This window comes from Nyctereutes procyonoides, unplaced genomic scaffold, assembly GCF_905146905.1.
Source record: "Nyctereutes procyonoides isolate TBG_1078 unplaced genomic scaffold, NYPRO_anot_genome, whole genome shotgun sequence".
Classification (NCBI taxonomy): domain Eukaryota; kingdom Metazoa; phylum Chordata; class Mammalia; order Carnivora; family Canidae; genus Nyctereutes; species Nyctereutes procyonoides.
Genome location: NW_026575131.1, coordinates 50949489 through 50966466, shown reverse-complemented (window position 1 = coordinate 50966466; position 16978 = coordinate 50949489). Strand labels below are relative to the sequence as shown.

General features: G+C 51.3%; 1 protein-coding gene across 1 annotated transcript; it reads right to left on the bottom strand.

Moving 5' to 3' along the window:
- Nucleotides 1-5301: 5301 nt before the first annotated feature.
- Nucleotides 5302-12818, bottom strand: S1PR2 (sphingosine-1-phosphate receptor 2). The gene is made up of 2 exons (XM_055342578.1): nt 12692-12818; nt 5302-7744 (listed from the first exon to the last, which is right to left on the bottom strand). The coding sequence occupies exon 2, from the start codon at nt 7700-7702 to the stop codon at nt 6644-6646; it is 1059 nt and encodes a 352-aa protein (XP_055198553.1). The 5' UTR covers nt 7703-7744; nt 12692-12818; the 3' UTR covers nt 5302-6643.
- Between the last annotated feature and the right edge of the window lie 4160 nt (nt 12819-16978).

Below are 16978 nucleotides of genomic sequence, written 5' to 3'. Positions count from 1 at the left end.
GTAGATACCTGGAGTCAAACTGCTGGGTCATGTGCTAAGTTTACATTTGCCTTTGTAAGAAACCATCAAACTGTTTTCCAAAGTGGCAGTACCATTTTACATTTGAGGTTGGAATTATTAACATAATCATTTTACAAATGAAAAAAACAGGTGAGATTTGTCAGGTGACTTGCCCAAAGTCTACCTGGGTTGTTGATTATTGGATTTGAGACTCAAGTCAGGTTTTTCTGACTTTCTAGTTAGCGCCTTTAACACTTACACCACAATCACCACTAAAAATGAATCATCCAACCAACTTTACTTCTGTTTTATGACAGATTCGATTTTTCCAGACAGGACATTCAGGGAAAGGTAGTGAACATCAGATGTTTGAATTTTAGGAAAGTACATTTGCTTTGTAGACAAATGAGAAAAAAGAGCCAGGATGTGAAGATGGGAAGATGGACTAGAAATCCTTTGAAAACAATGGATCCAGTCAACAGTTGTCCATGGATGACCAAAACATTAGGAATAGTTGGATGGGGGCAGCCCCGGTGGCTCAACGGTTTAGCTCCGCCTTCCACCCCGGGGCCTGATCCTGGAGACCCAGGAGCACGTCGGGCTCCCAGCATGGAGCCTGCTTCTCCCTCTGCCTGTGTCTCTGCCTCTCTCTCTCTCTCTCTCTCTCTCTCTCTCTCCTTCTGTGTCTCTCATGAATAAATAAATAAATAAATAAATAAATAAATAAATAAATAAATAAATAAATAAATAATCTTAAAAAAAAAAAGGAATAGTTGGATGGGAGATTTATAAAGGTGGGGTCAGGCTGGTGGCATCTGAATGCCCTGATCAGTCTTAGTTATCAGCAAGAAAGAGACACCCAGACTTCATGTCCTCCTGATGGAAGTTTCCAGCACTACCGATCGAGAATTGAAGCCAAAAATACCAATATTGAAGCCATCAGGGAAACCTGTTAAATCACCCCTTAGGACTGCCATCAGCCAATTCCAAACTATGGGAAACTTTCCAGGACAAAGAGCCTGGTTTCTTCAACAAATGAGTTAGGACAGAATGGAGGGAAGGAAGAAGGGAAGAAGGAAGGATGGAAGGAAGGAAGAAAAAATAGGCTGTTAAGCCTCGTTAAACAAGGTTAAATAGGTTTCACAAGGAAAGCTTGTTAAACGGCACTTCAGAAGGGTGCCTGGCTGCCTCAGCTCATGATCCTGAGATCCTGGGATCGAGCCTGTGTTGGGTTCCCTGTTGAGCAGGAAGTCTGCTTCTCCCTCTCCCTTTGCCCTCCCCACCCCTGTTCATGCTTTCCCTCTCTCTCTCTCTCTCTTTCTCTCTCGTAAATAAATAAAAATAAATAACATCTTTAATTAAGAAAAAAACTTTGCATACAACAGAGATTCATTAACTAAATGCCACAAGAAGACCTTGTTTGGATGGATTCCGAGTCAAACAAATGCTAAAAATGAAAATAGAGACAGGGAAATTTTTGACACTGATTGATACTTTTGATAAGTGCGATCATAGCATTGTGGTTAAGTTTTAAAAAGTTTTGCTTTCTTCTAAAAATAAAAAGTGGAAGAAAAATGACGTGTTCTCTGATTTTCTTTAAAAAAAAACTCAGAAAAAAAAACTCAGTGAGTAGTCATTGAATCAGACAAGAATAGATGCTAAATGACTGAAAATTTGATAAGCAATAGGATATTTACAGAATCTCAGAGTACCTCCCCACAAAATACATAAAAATTACGAAGAAGGAAATAGTAACTTTCAAGAGAACTTTGGCAAATGCCACCAAGTGATCAAAGTTAACGTTGCCAGTGATCAAAGTTAACGTTTCTGATTGAGAAAAAACACATTACTTCTGTGGTATTTCTGCCAAAAATGCATAACCTGAGTTTAATCATGAGGAAACATGAGAAAAACTCAACTGGAAGGACATTCTGCCAAGTAACTGACCTATATTTTTCAAAAATGTCAAGGTCATGAAAGACAATGAAAGGTTCAGAAACTGTTCCAATTGAAGGAAACTAAAAAGACAACTGAATGCAACAAGTGATCTGGGATATTCTTTTGCTCTAAAGGTCAGTAATAGGACAATTGGTGAAATCTGATTAAAGTTTATAGATTCCTGATTTTGATAATTTTACTAAGGTTATAGAAGAGAATGCCTTGTTCTTAGGAAACATAGTGAAGTATTTAGGTAGGTAGGTGGAGGGATGGATGGATGGATGGATGGATGGATGGATGGATGGTGGCGGGAAGGGGAGAGAAAGAGAGAGAGAGAGAGATCAAGGTACATGGGATAGGAGTCAGGACCCTTGATAAGTGGGCATCTGTCCTTATCCAGGACCAATTTCTCTGAACCCTTTTATATGAGGGAAATCAATTTCCCTCTCTTAAATTACTATTATTCTGTGTTTTCTTTCATCTGCAGCTGAGTCTAAACTTGGTATCATAATTAAAAGAAACATTCCAAAAATCATGAAATAATAAGTGAAAGCTACAATGTCATTCACAGTAATAATGGTGGTAAGACTTACAAATTCTTGTTGAAAAGATGGCATCATACCAAGAGGGTTCAGTGGCTCAGAGGCTGTGGAAACCAGATCCAGAATCTAGAATTGTGCTGTTGGTAGTGTAGCCAATGGTGACACATGGCTATTTACTTTTAAATTAATTAAAATTAAGATTCAGCGCCTGTATCACACTAGCCACATTTTGTGTTCTAGAAGCTTAAGGGCCTGCATTTCACCAGGTTACTCTAGGTGATTCCAATGCTTCCTAATGGCCAACAGTCTCCATAGGGAAAAAGGAGGTCAAAGTCCTCTTGCATCCCTGTTGCTTGGTCTGTTCTGTTCTAGGCTCCAAAATTTGAGAGATGTGAGTAAATTAGACCTTCAGGCCAGGATATTGAGGAGGATCAGATGCGACTAGTTTTCTTTTCTTTTTTGTTTTTTTTTCTTTTTTTTTTTTGTTTTTTGTTTTTTGTTTTTGTTTTTTGTTTTTTTGGCTACAGTTTTCAACCAAGGACTTCCTGGGTTCAAATCCCCATCCCTCCACGCATGTGCTATGTGACCTTGGTTAGATTACTTGACCTCTCTGGTGACTCAGTTTTTTTGTTTTATTTTTACCTGTCAGAGTGCCAGTAATAGAGTCTACAGAGTACTCCAAACTGGTGCTTTTTCTATTTTCTTCACAGGAAACAAACTTAATACTCACTGATATGACCAGCTTTGCTTTTGCTTTAATTCACTCACAAGCACTTACTGAGCACCTACTGTGTCCTCACCACTTTTCTGAATCCTGGGGCAAAGCAGCGAACAAGACAGACACAAACCACCTCCAACCCTGCAGTCAAAGAACTGGCATTCTGAAGGGGGAGGTAGAAAATAAGCAGGATATGGGACACCTGGGTGGCTCAGCAGTTGAGCGTCTGGCTTTGGTTCAGGGCGTGATCCTATGATCCCAGATCGAGCCCCACATCAGGCTCCTTGCGGGAAGCCTGTTTCTCCTTCTGCCTGTGTCTCTGCCTCTCTCTGTGTCTCTGTCTCTCATGAATAAATAAATAAAATCTTAAAAAAAAAAGAAGCAGGATGAAGAAGCAAAATGTCTTGCATCTAAGAGAGTAAGTAGCAAGGTACGCAGATAGGACCAGACATGTACGCATGGCCAGGCCTCACCCACAGTGATATTTATCGTAGGCCCAAAGTGTGAGAGAGGATTGAGGCACAGGCATATGTGGAGGAAGATCACCCAGGCAGAGGGAACAGCAGGTGCAAAGGCCCTGCAGTGGGAACATGCCAAGTCCTATTTAAGATGCTAGAGTCACAGTGGTAAAACAGATGCCGTCCTGGGACACCTGGGTGACTCAGCGGTTGAGCGTCTGCCTTAGGCTCAGGTCGTGATCCTGGGATTCAGGATCAAGTCCCACATGGTGCTCCTGCGAAGAGCCTGCTTCTCCCTCTGCTTGTCTCTGCCTCTCTCTCTCTGTCTCTCTCATGAATAAATAAATAAATCTTTAAAAAAAAATAGATGCCGTCCTATCTTCAAGGCGCTCACATTTTAATGGGGGTAGGAGACAGATTAGCTGATCTATAATGTCCTCCCAGGTGATAAGCAGGAGAGGGACTCATAGAGAAGGTGGTCAGGGCAGGCCTCTCTGAGGAGGTGGTATTTGAGCAGAGGCTGGAAGGAGGAGGTACAGAAAGCAGGTGTGTATCTGGGGGAAATTTATTGACTCTGGCCTGACCGGTGCCTCTTCCTCCCTTTCCTTCCACTCAACTGGAGCTCGGGTTTGCAAACAGAGGTTGTCTGTGAACTACTGGAGGGGAATTCTGATGGGGAGTGCAGACCTCTCAGCCTCTGGCTGCTGTGTGCCCCACTCCTTCTCTTACTGGCTGCTCCAATATTTGCGTTGGTGTGTTGGGTGGGGCTCTAGCTTAGGGAACTGACTTCCCCATTAAAACTCCAAATCTGTCTTCAAAGGAGCCGCTGGGCCCTTTGCCTCTGGGCAGAAGGGAGTGTCATCCTGGAGCTGAGCTAGGAACCCACCCCCCAGCTGTGTCCCATCTGGGTTTCTCCTGATTCAGAGTGGGTCTGGCAGCGCATGCTCCCCACTCCTCCCATGGCAAAGAGGGGGTGGAGGATACTCTCTCTGGCCCAGTGGCAGAGCTGGCAGGATCCAGAGTCAGCCCAGCGAGATGTTGAAATTACTTGTACCGGGTTGTAAATTGTTCCTGCCTGAGTTCACATCCAGACAAAGGCTTGCTCCAACTAGCTGTGTGACCCTGAACAGCTCACTTACCTTCTCTGAACCCGTGTCTCCTCCATAGCTCATAGTAACTCCCACCTTCTGGGGATTCACGTCTTGGAAGGTGCTTGACAAAAGTTATCCATTCCTTTGGGGAATACTGAGCCCTGGAGGGTTATCTGGAGCCCATGTCCCTCAAGACCATCTCCCAGGGAGGAACATGCATGTGAGATGAAGTAGGGAGCCTCCCCACACCCGCCAGCCTATCTTTGAAGGGAGGCAGGGAGGCCTGGAGTCTAATTAATCACTGGGAAGGGCCAGACAGATGCCCTAGGGGAAAGGTCAGCATTTACCCTGGTCTTCTCAGAAGTCACTGCAATCCTAGCTTGGGCGGGACTTGGGGTTGGGGCACAAAATAGGAAGGCTGGCAAAGTATGAGTGGCCTGGGCAGCAGACACCCTCCCCATCCCATCCACCCTCCAGCCACCGGGTGTTGTTAGGGGAACAGTTAGTTAGGGGAACTGCTGCCTTAAAGGCTCAAAACACAACCACCACCAGAATGAGAGATTGAACCGTTTATTGGCCTGGGCCCAGGTCTCAGGCACGGGGGGCATCTGGGGAGCTGTATGGGGGAGACAAACCCCCGACTGGCTCCTTGCCCCCCAAGACCCCCTCCCCCAGCCTTTGCATTCACAAGAAAGCACTTTGAGGCATGAGGTTTCCTTCCCCAAGAGCTGTACCCCAGCTCCCAAGGGGGAAGATGAGCCAGCAATTACAAAGGGGGCCTGTGCAGGGACCGGACCCCTCTTTGGCAGCTTCAACACACATGTGAGACCACAATAGCATCCATTCTGGGGGAGCATGGTGGGGAGAGGGGATCACACACATCACTGACACACACATGCACACATGCACACAGACACACATAAATATTCATTTGTACCGCAACGTCCCTTCCATCTATCCATGGAATTTAGCAAAGTCCTTCTGGTGCAGCTGAGGGGAGAGTACCCCACAAGTGTCCTTGGCACCCCCACCCCCATGCTCCTCCATACAATACAACTGGAAAGGAGATACAGCGGGCTCAGCTGGGCTCGAGGTGGAAGTATCTTGGGGAGGGGGGTTAGGAGTGGGGATCCTGTGCAAACAGCTCCCCTAGAACCTTCTCAAGTTTCACCCTTTCCCACCAGGAGGCCCAGAGTCCTACTCAGCCCCCCAGGCCAGTTTTTCCAGCCCTTGGTGATGCTTCAGTGCCCCCAAATAGTGCAATTGGACAGTGAGGTCTGAGAATGCCATCCAGCGCCGCCTCCACCCTGTGGTTCCCCAGCATCTCGTGGAGAGAGAGAGGAAAGGGAAGAAGTAGCCAAAGTGGCAGCTGGTGAAATTTAAGGAAGCTGTGGATTTGGGCCTTGCAACTGTTAGCCAGAGCCACCCAGGACAGTCAGGGAGGAGGCCTCCAGCGTCTGGGGACAGTGGTTCTGGGGAAGTGGCCTAAGGTTGCCAGAAGGTAACAGGGGGTCTAGACTCGGAGAGGGAAGTTTTGTACAGGGCAAAGGGCCAGAGAGTCGTGAAATGTTGAAATCCCTTGGACCAGATTGTAAATTTTTCCTGCCCTGAGTTCCCCCTGAGTGCTTGTCTGCTGTGCCACCTGAGTATCTGCCTGCTGTAACCCAGGCCCTTTCCAGGTCCTCCAAGCCTCCCCACGATCCAGTTCTAAGGTGTCACAACAGTTACCACACTAGCCTCTGACCCTGATGCAGCTCTGCCCGGTGTGAAATATTTTCAATATCACCCAGGTCTGCGGAGTGGGGGCATCTTGCTTGGCAGCCCCACATCTCTGTCCAAGGTCCCCTGTGCCTCCCCACAGAGTCCTCTGCCATGGTCTGGTGGCCCACTTGCCCCTCAGACTATCGTGTTGTCCTCCAGAAACATGGGCGACGTGGGCATGTGCGTGCCCCTCTCCAGTGAGCTGGAGCTGCGGAGAGGCAGGAGCTGATGGCCCGGGGTCCCACCCCGCCGTCCTTGAACCCCTGCCGCCTGCTTGCAGCACTGCAGTGGCCGCAGTACCTCCCGCCGCAGGTCCCGGCTGCGCCATGTGTAGATGACAGGGTTAAGCAATGAGTTCAGGGTGGCGAAGGCAAAGAAGTAGTGGGCCTTGTAGAGGATGGGGCAGGACCGGACAGGACAGGCATAGTCCAGGAGCAGGATGCTAAAGGCAGGCAGCCAGCAGACGATGAAGACCCCCAGCACAATGGTGACCGTCTTGAGCAGGGCCAGCGTCTGTGGGCCAGCCACATCGGCCTGGCTGGAGCGGACCACACAGTAGATGCGGACATACAGAGCGACGATGGCCAATAAGATGACAGAGAAGATGGTTACCACGCAGAGCACATAGTGCTTGGTATAAAGCGGCAGAACAGTGGAACAGGCCTCGAGATGGCCCAGGCAGTTCCAGCCGAGGATGGGCAAGCCCCCGAGAGCAACCGAGATGAGCCACGAGGCTCCGATAAGCAGCAGCATGCGGCAGCTCTTGTCGCTGCCGTAGAGCTTGACCTTGGCAATGGCCACGTGCCGCTCAATGGCAATGGCCAAGAGGCTGAAGACGGAGGCGGAGAGTGTGATGAAGGCGGAGCCCTCTCGGGCAAACCACTGTATGGGTGTCAGCCCCAGCGTGACCGGGCCCGAGAGCAAAGTATTAGCTACGAAGGCCACTCCAGTCAGCAGGTCCGAGGCAGCCAGGTTGCCCAGGAACAGGTACATGGCTGAGTGGAACTTGCTGTTGCGAGCAACTGCAATCAGCACCAGCAGGTTCTCTACTACGATGGCAAAGCAGAGGATGATGATGATGACCAATGCCGCCTGGCGGGAGGCCGTCTCCTGAGTGTCCAGCGTCTCCTTGGTGTAATTATAGTGTTCCCGGACCTTGTTGGGGCTTAGGTACTCTGAGTACAGGTTGCCCATGGTGGGGCTCAGTGGCCGGCCAGGGCCATGGGGCTGTCAGAGCTGCAGAGAGGAAAGAGAGACAGACAGACAGGTCAGTGCTGTGGCTACTTCCCTGGGATGTGACTCTGGATGGCTGTGGTTTGAATCCCAGCTCCCTCACTTCGCACGGAGTAGCCACATGAACTCAGAAGTATTATCGTCCCTAGTTTACCAATGGGAAACTCAGAGAGGTCAATTCACTTACTCTAAGTCTTACAGCTAGAAAGTGGCAGAGCCAGAGAACCACTCCAAAGCCTCTATAACCTCTAAGCTGCACAGTCTTTCAAAAGAACATAAGCTCAAAAAAAAAAAAAAAAAAAAAGAACATAAGCTCCCCCCAAATAGTATGAGGGACACAAAGTAAACTCCCAGAACTCTTGCTCACCTACCCAGACCCTTGGACAGGGCCTGGAGGGCTCGTCTCCCTTCTGGAATACACTAGAGCCTGGGATCTCATGCCACCTGCCAACCTGGGTCAGCAAGATGCTGGCTGCTGATAGAACCATCCCCTGCTCATTACCACCCACTGCCCTGGGTTTCAGGCTGCGTCTAAGCCTTGCAGCCAAGGGTGCTCCCAAGATAAGGTCTTGGGGAGACACCAGGGTGGCCCTGAGGTTTAAACATCTCAGAGGTCAAGCACCTTCAAGGACAAAGACCTTGGAGGCAACCCAGGGTTCAACCCCCACTCCACCTGACATGCTGTGGGACCTTGGGGAAGTCACTCAACACTCGGCCTCTCAGCCCCAATGTCCTCATCTGTGCAATGCGGAACCCCATACTCTATGGGGTAATGGGAAAATCCTGTTGAATGGTCCATGAGGTACCCTTAGCACATAGCAAGCACTCAATAAATACTAGCCAATGTATTAGCTCCCCTCTTTCTGCCACACACACACACACCTAGGGACTAAGTGCCCTCCGTTCAGTCTCTGAGGAGGGGATGCAGACTGAGCTAGGCAGGCAAGACTCCCAACATCCTGTTCTCATCAGCATCATCTAGCCCTGCCCTGAGACAGAGGGTCCCAGCGGGGTGGGCAGGGCGCTGGCATCCCCCTCCCTCCCCAGCCAGGATGAAATCCAGATGTGAGGCCCCTGGAATAAACAGGGTGGAGTCCTCACTTCCCGGTCACATCCGGTGTGGGAAGGGCTGGGAAGGGGTGATGGGCTGGGGGAGCCACAGGAGACCAGTCTGGGAGGTCCTGGCTCCCTGGCTCTGGGAGGGATGGGGCAGCTGCTGCAGCGCTGAAGTCATGTGAGCCTGTGAGCCGAAGAGGGGGCGAGCCGCACCGCGGGGGAGGGGGTTGAGGGGAGGAGGGGGGACGGCATTTGTTTCCATGAAAGACTGAGTCACCCCCCTCTCAAGGAAAACTGAGCCGTGGGGGGAGGGGGCGGGAAGCAGCGTGGGCAGAGAGGCCAAGAGGCCAACATCACGGCCCCTTCTTCCTGGCCTGGTGGTGGTGGGTGTCTCAGAGGAGCTGGTGGAGGGTCTGTCTTTCCCGAGGGGAGCCCGGAGGAAGCCCCAGCCTCTAGCTAAAGGGGGGAGGGCGCGGGAAGCCCTCCCTCCCCAGGTCCCTGGAAACATGCCTGGCAGGGACCACGTGTGCTCCAGGAGTATCGTGTGGTTCCAGCAAAGGCTGGTTAGGCCGGTTCCTAGTGAGCCTGGGAATTATGGGGGGCTTCCGGGGTCACCCAGCCATGTCAGTCCCCGGACGCCCCCTCCGAGGGGCGCCCTGGTCCCGGGCCTGAGCAGCAGAGCCAGCTGCTCCCCTTGGGTGAAGGGGCATCCGTCCTAGTTTGGAAACAGAGAAAGGCTTGTGCGCATCCCTGGAGACTGCCGCCCCGCCCAGATCGCCACACAGAGGCCCCTTGTTCCCCTGCCGGGCCGGGCTCTGGACGCCCCGATGCCCTCTGCCCGACGCAGGCTGCAGCGGCCGGGAGCTCGCCTGGCCCTGGCCTCGGCCTCATCCGACCGGCCTTCGGGGAGAAAGAGCCCGCGCCCTGATTGGCTTGTTTTCAATCCCCGGCCTTGAGCGATTCGCCCATTGGCCGGAGCGTTGCATCCTCCACCTTTGATTGGCCCGCTTGGGGGCGCTCTAAGGAAAGCGCTAGGGCCGCGTCCTTCACAGGCCGACCACTTCTTTCAGAGAACAGAGTTAGGGCTGTGTGGATGTCCCTGGGGAGAGTATGAACCGCGGCCTGACCGCCGGGTCACGCAAACCAGACGCCCCCAGGCTGCCCTGGCCTACTGGGCCCCTTTTGGGGTTCATGACTGCGAATCAAGGGCCCCTTGCAGGCCTGGGAAGCATGGTTGCTGGTGGGCTAAAAGCCCAGGGTGTGTCCGGTCGTGACCCCCTTCACCCCTCCCTCACATGGGGCCACCAGCCTTCTGGCCTGGCAGCCCAGAGTAAGATTTATGGATGCTTCCTGGAGAAATAAAAATTGAGTTCGGTCCTCATACCCCAGAAACCCACGGAAAAGTCTGTCTTCTTGGGGGAGGGAGGGGGTGCAGCAGAGGAGGGGGGGTGGAGGAAGCCCACACGCTCACTTTCTGCAACCCTCAGCCCTTGGAGGTTGATCCTCAGAAGGGGAGGTAGCTCGGCTAGTTAGAGAGGGAGAAACTGAAGCCCACACTGCCCCCTCCTCTCATCTTCCCCAGGAGGATTTTGCTGAAGATAGAATTTAAGGCAGATTCATGCTTCCCAGAAAGAGGAAGCGGGGCCTGGATGGAGACTGACAAAAGAGGCACACTCCCAGGCAGAGACAGGCCTTGGTGGCTTCCCCTCCCTGTGTCGGCCTCCCAGACCTGGCTAAACACAGGGCCTGTCTCCTGCTCACCTTCACCAAGGCCATCCTAACTTCTTCCCAGAGGCTCAGTAAGAGGTCACTGGGCTCAGAAACGGGGAATGGCTAGGCCTGAAATGGAATGAGAGGGACAAGTGACAGGGTTTGGAGGGAAGGGAAGATAGACCAAGACTGTGCAGGAGGAGATTAGAAGAGAGGAAGGACAGAGGAAGCCTCAGCGGCTTCCAAGAGCCCTACTCCGAGTTCCACTGAGGCAGGCCCTGTGTTTACAGGTCCATGGCCACTCACTGATCTGCTCCACTTACGCTAGCTAGTGCAGCGCCTCCACCCTTTCTTTTGGTTTCCCTTCGGGGGTCAGGCCCACCCTTCGCTGCCATTCTCCATGCAGCGGCCAGGGGGAGCCATATAATGCACAATTCCAACACAATGCGTCACTCCTTGAGCTCCAAATCCATCCATGGCTCCCCACGGCCCAAAATGACCTGGCCCCTGCCCAGCTAGCCCCCTCTCCCCAGGGCCTCTCCCCCCAGGGCCTCTCAACTCTAACCACACTGGCCTCCTAGGTTGCCACCTCCATCCCTACCTCAGAGACTTTGCTCTGGCTGTCCTTCCACCTGGCATGCCGTTCCCTCACATCCGGGAATGACTGTCTCCTCCTCTTTCGGGTTTTGGTTTTAGGATCACTGGCTCGGAGGGGAGGGGGTCTCCTCTGACCCTCAGTCTATCACAGCCACTTTCTCCACGGTCTATTACAGCAGCCTGCTTTAGTATCTTCACACAACCCGCCAGCCTCGGAGATTATCATTGTATTTTTTGTGTTCTGTCTGGCTTCCGTAGAATAAATGAGTGTTGGGGGCCAGCGACCAGGTCCGTTTTCAGCCCCTTGGGCATGATGCCTGGCATTCAGAAGGTGCTCAGAAAACTTGTGTGATGGATGGATGGATGGATGCATGGATGGATGGACAGACGGACGAAACAAACGAAGCCCCGTGGGACCCCAAGGGTAGAGGCACCTAAACTCGGCCTAGCCCCCAAACAACAGCCAAGGCTGGAGACCCCTCTGGTGGCCGGCAGCCCTCCGGCCAGGCGGCCAGGCGAAGCCCAGCGCGTCTCCGTGGAGACAGCGGCAGGGCCCGCCCCCGCCCTCGGCTGCAGTCTAGGCCTCCTTATCTGGCGGTGGAATGCGCGGTATCCGCACTCGCTCCCGCTGGGGCCGCGCCTCCTCTCTCGCGACAGCCACACGCGAGGAACCCCTACGTCTCCCGTGGGGGCTGGGGACCCCCTGCGGCCCGCCAGGGGCTTCTCCGGGTATTCCCGAAGGACTTAGCGGCGGGAGTGTGTGTGTGTGTGTGTGGGGGGGTGGTCCCAGCAGCAGCCGCACCGCCAATACGAAACCCGCCGTCGCGCCACGCGGGGGGACCGTGGGCTCAGCGCGTGGCGCCCGGGGCATCTGACTGCGGCAGAGTCGGGGAGGGCATGGAAATCCCCGGGTGAGTCAACTCGTGCCGGAGGAGGGGGCGAGGTTCCGACGCTCTGCTGCGCAGGGGACCACACGGGGTCCGCGCCACGGGTGACTGCACCCCCGCCCTGTCCCTGGGCCCCAGGTGAAAGGAGAGGCGCGGGACTCACGCACTCACGTGCCCTTTCCTTCCAGAACAAAGCCACGCCCCCGAGGGGGTGACTGAAGACCAACTACTCGGGGAAACTGAGGCACGGAGGCAGACCTGCAGGCGGAGGGCAGACTGCCCTCCCCGGGGACCCCGCCCCTTGGCTTAGAAGCCTGGCGGCGCGCGGCACCTCTCGCTCTCTCGCAGCCGGAGTCGGCCAGGGGGAGGGCCCTGCCCCTCGGAACCCTCCCCCCGAGCCCCCCGGCCCGGACCACGGCGTTCTGCCGCTCGGTCTCCGGCCGAAAACGTTTCCAACTTCCTGCCGCCGGGGAAGGCGGGGAGCTCAGTCTGGGGGTTCGCTGCCGAGGCTGGAGGGGCCGCCTGGAGTCGTGGGGAGGGCGCGCGGTGACCACTCCCTCCGTGCAGCAGGAGCGCGGGCGGCGCGTGCGCGCCCCGCTGCGCCCCCAACCCCTGGCCTGGCCCCTGCAGCTCCGATCCTGCGACTCAGAGAACCCCCGGGCCCGTCCTTTCTGCCTCCCCCGTCGCCCGGCACACTCACCTGGCTGGGCCGGCCCGGGTCCCTGCCCTGGCCGGAGGAGCTTCGGTGTCGGCGTCCCCGGGACGGCATCGGCAGGGGCTGGGGCTGCCCGCCGAGCTGGGACTGCGTCCCGGGGATCGGGACCGGGGACGGAGGGGGCGGGGAGAGACACCGCCTAGGCCCCCCACTCGCCCCGCCCTCCTCTCCTCCCCTTTCCGGGCGGCTGAGGCAATGAATTCCAGATGTGGCGGGTCGGGCCGGAGCGCGCGCTGCTACGGCGGGGGAGGCGCGGGGTCCCTTTGTCCGCCCCCCCACCCCTCGCCCTGTCCCTCCCAGCCCCCACTCGTGAGAACCTGCCGGCGAGTGACGTCACGCGGCTCCGTGACGTCGCGTCTGTCCTAGCCAGGTGGCCTCCACCTGAAACAACTGTCTTTGTATATCTTTGTAGATATACTCTTGGCCCATCCCTGGGACCCTGGAATTGGAGGAGAGCATGAGATCCCCTTATTTACTCAACAAGGAGCCACCGAAGCACCTACGTGTCAATGCAGCAAATAAGTATGAAGTGCCTACTCTGAGTTCCTTCCAACAAATAATCAAGTTCCTACCACGTGCCACGCCCTGTCCCAAAGACAGGATTCGTTTTTTGCCTTGATAAGACCTCAGAATTCAGAAAAGACCCCTATAAAACTGGGAGCACCCAAAAGTCTACCCTGCCTCTCCTGATGGATGACTGTCCCGCCCTTGCTGTGGTCAACCAGACAAGAAGGCCCAGGTTTATCCTGCCTTCCAACCTGGGGCCCCATCTTCTCTACAATTCTTTGGTTTCCCTCTCTTTTCTTCATTCAGCTTCTCCTAGGCATCTCTGTGTGCCTAGCTGCTAGGATGGAAGGACACCTTCATTTACTGATGCACATACATGTGTGTGTGGTGAGAAATTTGTGGCTGGACAACATGATAGGAGAACCTTTCATTCCTTCAACAAATATTTTTGGTATACCTACTGGGCACAGCAGTGAACCAAATTGGAAAAAAAGTTCTCACCCATGGAGCTTATGTTCAGGTGCAAGAGACAGCCTTTTAGGAGGGTACTATTTGTGAAAATGCATACATAACCTTCTTATATATCTACCAGGTACATTAAGCACCTACGATGTGCCAGACAGTATCCTAAAAGGCTGGAGGTAGATCTGGAACAAAACAGAAAAAAATCCTGACCTTATGGAGCTGTGGTTCTACCACATGAACTCAAAATATCCAGAATATTGCAGGAAGAAAAACTAGTGAATTCTCTAGGAGATGAAGTGAAAGAGACAAGGCATGGGAGGGAGGCCGCTTTCATTCTAGGAACCCTCTCCTGCCTCGTGATTTTTGTAACATGTGCATGTGTGTCCTATACCAATAATAAATTAAATAAAAAATTAACTGCTGGAGGGGAGCCTGGGTGGTTTGGTCCGTTAAGTGTCTCCCGTCGGCTCAGTTCATGATCTTTGGGTCCTGAGATTGAGCCCTGCATTGGACTTCCTGATCAGTGGGGAGTCTGCTTCTCTCTCCTTTTTTTTAAATTAATTTTTCTTTTTTTTTTTTCTTTTTTCTTTTTTTTGAGAGAGAGCATGAGAACACGAGCTGGGTGAGGGGCAGAGGGAAAAGCAGACTCCCTGCTGAGCAAGGAGCCTGATGCGGGGCTCAGTCTCAGGACCCTGGGGTCACGACCTGAGCTGATGGCAGCTGCTTGACCAACTGAGCCACTCAGGTGCCTCGTCTCTCTCCCTCTTCTCTGCCTCTCCCTCTCCGCACTGCTCATTCTCTCCCTCTCTCTCTCTCTCTCAAATAAGTTAATAAAATCTTTAAAAAATTATTAAAAAAAGAAAATGCGATACACACACAATGAAATATTATTCAGCCACGAGAAAGAAGACAATCCTGCCATTTTCAACAGCGTGGATGCACCTGGAGAGATTATACAGAATGAAATAAGCCGAGCAGAGAAAGACAAATACTGTTTGGTATCACTTATGTGTGGAATCTAAACAAAACAAAACAAGGTCAAACTCAGAGAAACAGAGAGTAAGGAAAGTGGTGATTGCCAGAGACTGGGGTGGGTAGGTAAAAGGGAGAGTTTGGTAAAAGGGGACAAACTTGCAGCTGTAAGATGAATAAAGTCTGAGGATCTAATGTAAAATGTGGCAACTGTATTTGCTGACACTGTATTATATAATTGAAATTTGCTAGGAGAGTAGAACTTTAATATTCTCACACACAAAAAACATAAACATGTGAGATGACGAACGTGTTAATTAATTAGCTTGTGAGCTCTTTCACAATGTGTACATATATCAAATCAGCTTGGTGTATACTTTAAATGTCTCACAGTTTTATATGTCAATGATATTTCAGGAAAACTAAAATTAAAAAATAAAAAAACAAGGTGTCTTGCTACCAATGAAACCAATAGAAGAGAGAGGTTTGGTGCACTCTTCTGTATGTATATTATATTTCATAAAGAGTGTTGAAAAGCAAAATGATACAAAAAGAAATTAAAATTGATCCATTTATGCCTATTAAAAAGTAAAAATGGGTTAGTCTTGATGTGAAACTGTCTTCAAAGTGTTAAGGTGAAAATAAGCATAATGTAGATCAGTTTGCATTGCTTGCCTTCATTTCTGAGTGTATTTTTAAGGGCTGTATAAATACACACACATTTGCCTGTGGGCTCACAGGCCACCTCTGGGAGATGGCACAAGATACCAGTCACAGCGGTTACCCTCTGGGAGGGGAACTGGGGACAGGGGAACAGGTGACAGGGGGCCAGATTTTTATGGTGTACCCTGGGGGACTGTTTTTTAGTTCGTATTCCGAATTTTAAAAATTGACAAAGATATGAAAAATTAAATAATAGGTAACAAATCATCAGACTTCTAGTCATAAAATTGTTCTTATAATAAAAATAATAACAAATATCAGTAATATCAACAATAACATGACTAATAAACATATAAGTATTATTTAACATGTTGCTATTAAATAAATTGATGTCAATAATAAACATACTATTAAAAAGAATAAACAGGGACACCTAGGTGGCTCAGTGGTTGAGCATCTGCCTTCAGCTCAGGGCATGATCTCGGGGTCCTGCGATCAAGTCCCGCATCAGGGTCCCTGCAGGGAGTCTGCTTCTCTCTCTGCCTGTGTCTCTGCCTCTCTCTCTCTCTCTGTGTATGTCTCTCATGAATAAATAAAATCTTAAAAAATAAAAATAATAAGCATATTTAAGTTATTCATAAAGAAATGAACATTAAAAATCAATATATTCGCACCTGCCTAGCTCAGCAGGTGCAATTCTTTTTTTTTTATTATTTTTATTTATTTATTTATTTTTTTTTAGCGGGTGCAATTCTTGATCTCAGGGTCATGAGTTCAAGCCCCGCATTGGGCACAGGGCCTACCTAAAAAAGAAAGAAAAGAAAAGAAAAGAAAAGAAAAGAAAAGAAAAGAATCAATATATCAATGCTACCTATAGGTACACAGCACATATATTCATTTATTACTCGGTGCTAGCTCTGGTTATGTCTCACTGGTTTCTGTCATCCGAAAGTGACTGTCTGATGGAAGAGGGAAGAAATGAGATCATTCTAACATAGGTAGCAGGGCTCCGATGGGGAGATAAGAAAAGTCAGATAATGACTTTGCTCTTTTTCTGGAGCCAGATTATAGAGTCCACTTAGTTCCAGGCCAGATCTTGGGGTCCAATTGGACCTACAGAAAACCTTTGCTGAATCCTCTGCCAAGTGAAGCGTGTTGTCTGGACAACCTCTACAAACCAGGTGTTCAAACCACAGAGTACAAAGCAAAAGAAAATTGTGTCCTCCCCTCACCAGGGAGCTATCAAGCGGAAATCTCAGCCTTCTGTGGGGACCTGAAGGCTGGGGAGGAAGTGACCCCCCCCCCAACTCGCCCTGGCTGGCTCAGCAGTTTACCATCCCTCCAGAGAACTGGGGCAGCATGGAGGTGACAGCAAGGGCACAGACATATCCGGGCTGTCTGTAGGGGGACCAGGGCTCTTAGACAAAGGTGATGTCCCCAGGGGCACACAAATACACCAACAGACGACTTCCGTCTCCCCCCACCCCCAACCCCCCACCGCCTACTTTTGGGTCAACACAAGGTCTTGGCGGTCAGCTGAGGGAATGGGTTCTAAAAATTGGAAAACACTGCCGGCCTAGACTTCCTGATGGTGTGGGAGGTCAAGGGAAAAGCTTAGCCCTGCCAAAGAGGGCCCCTGAGTGAGAGAACATTGGAAGAAGGAAA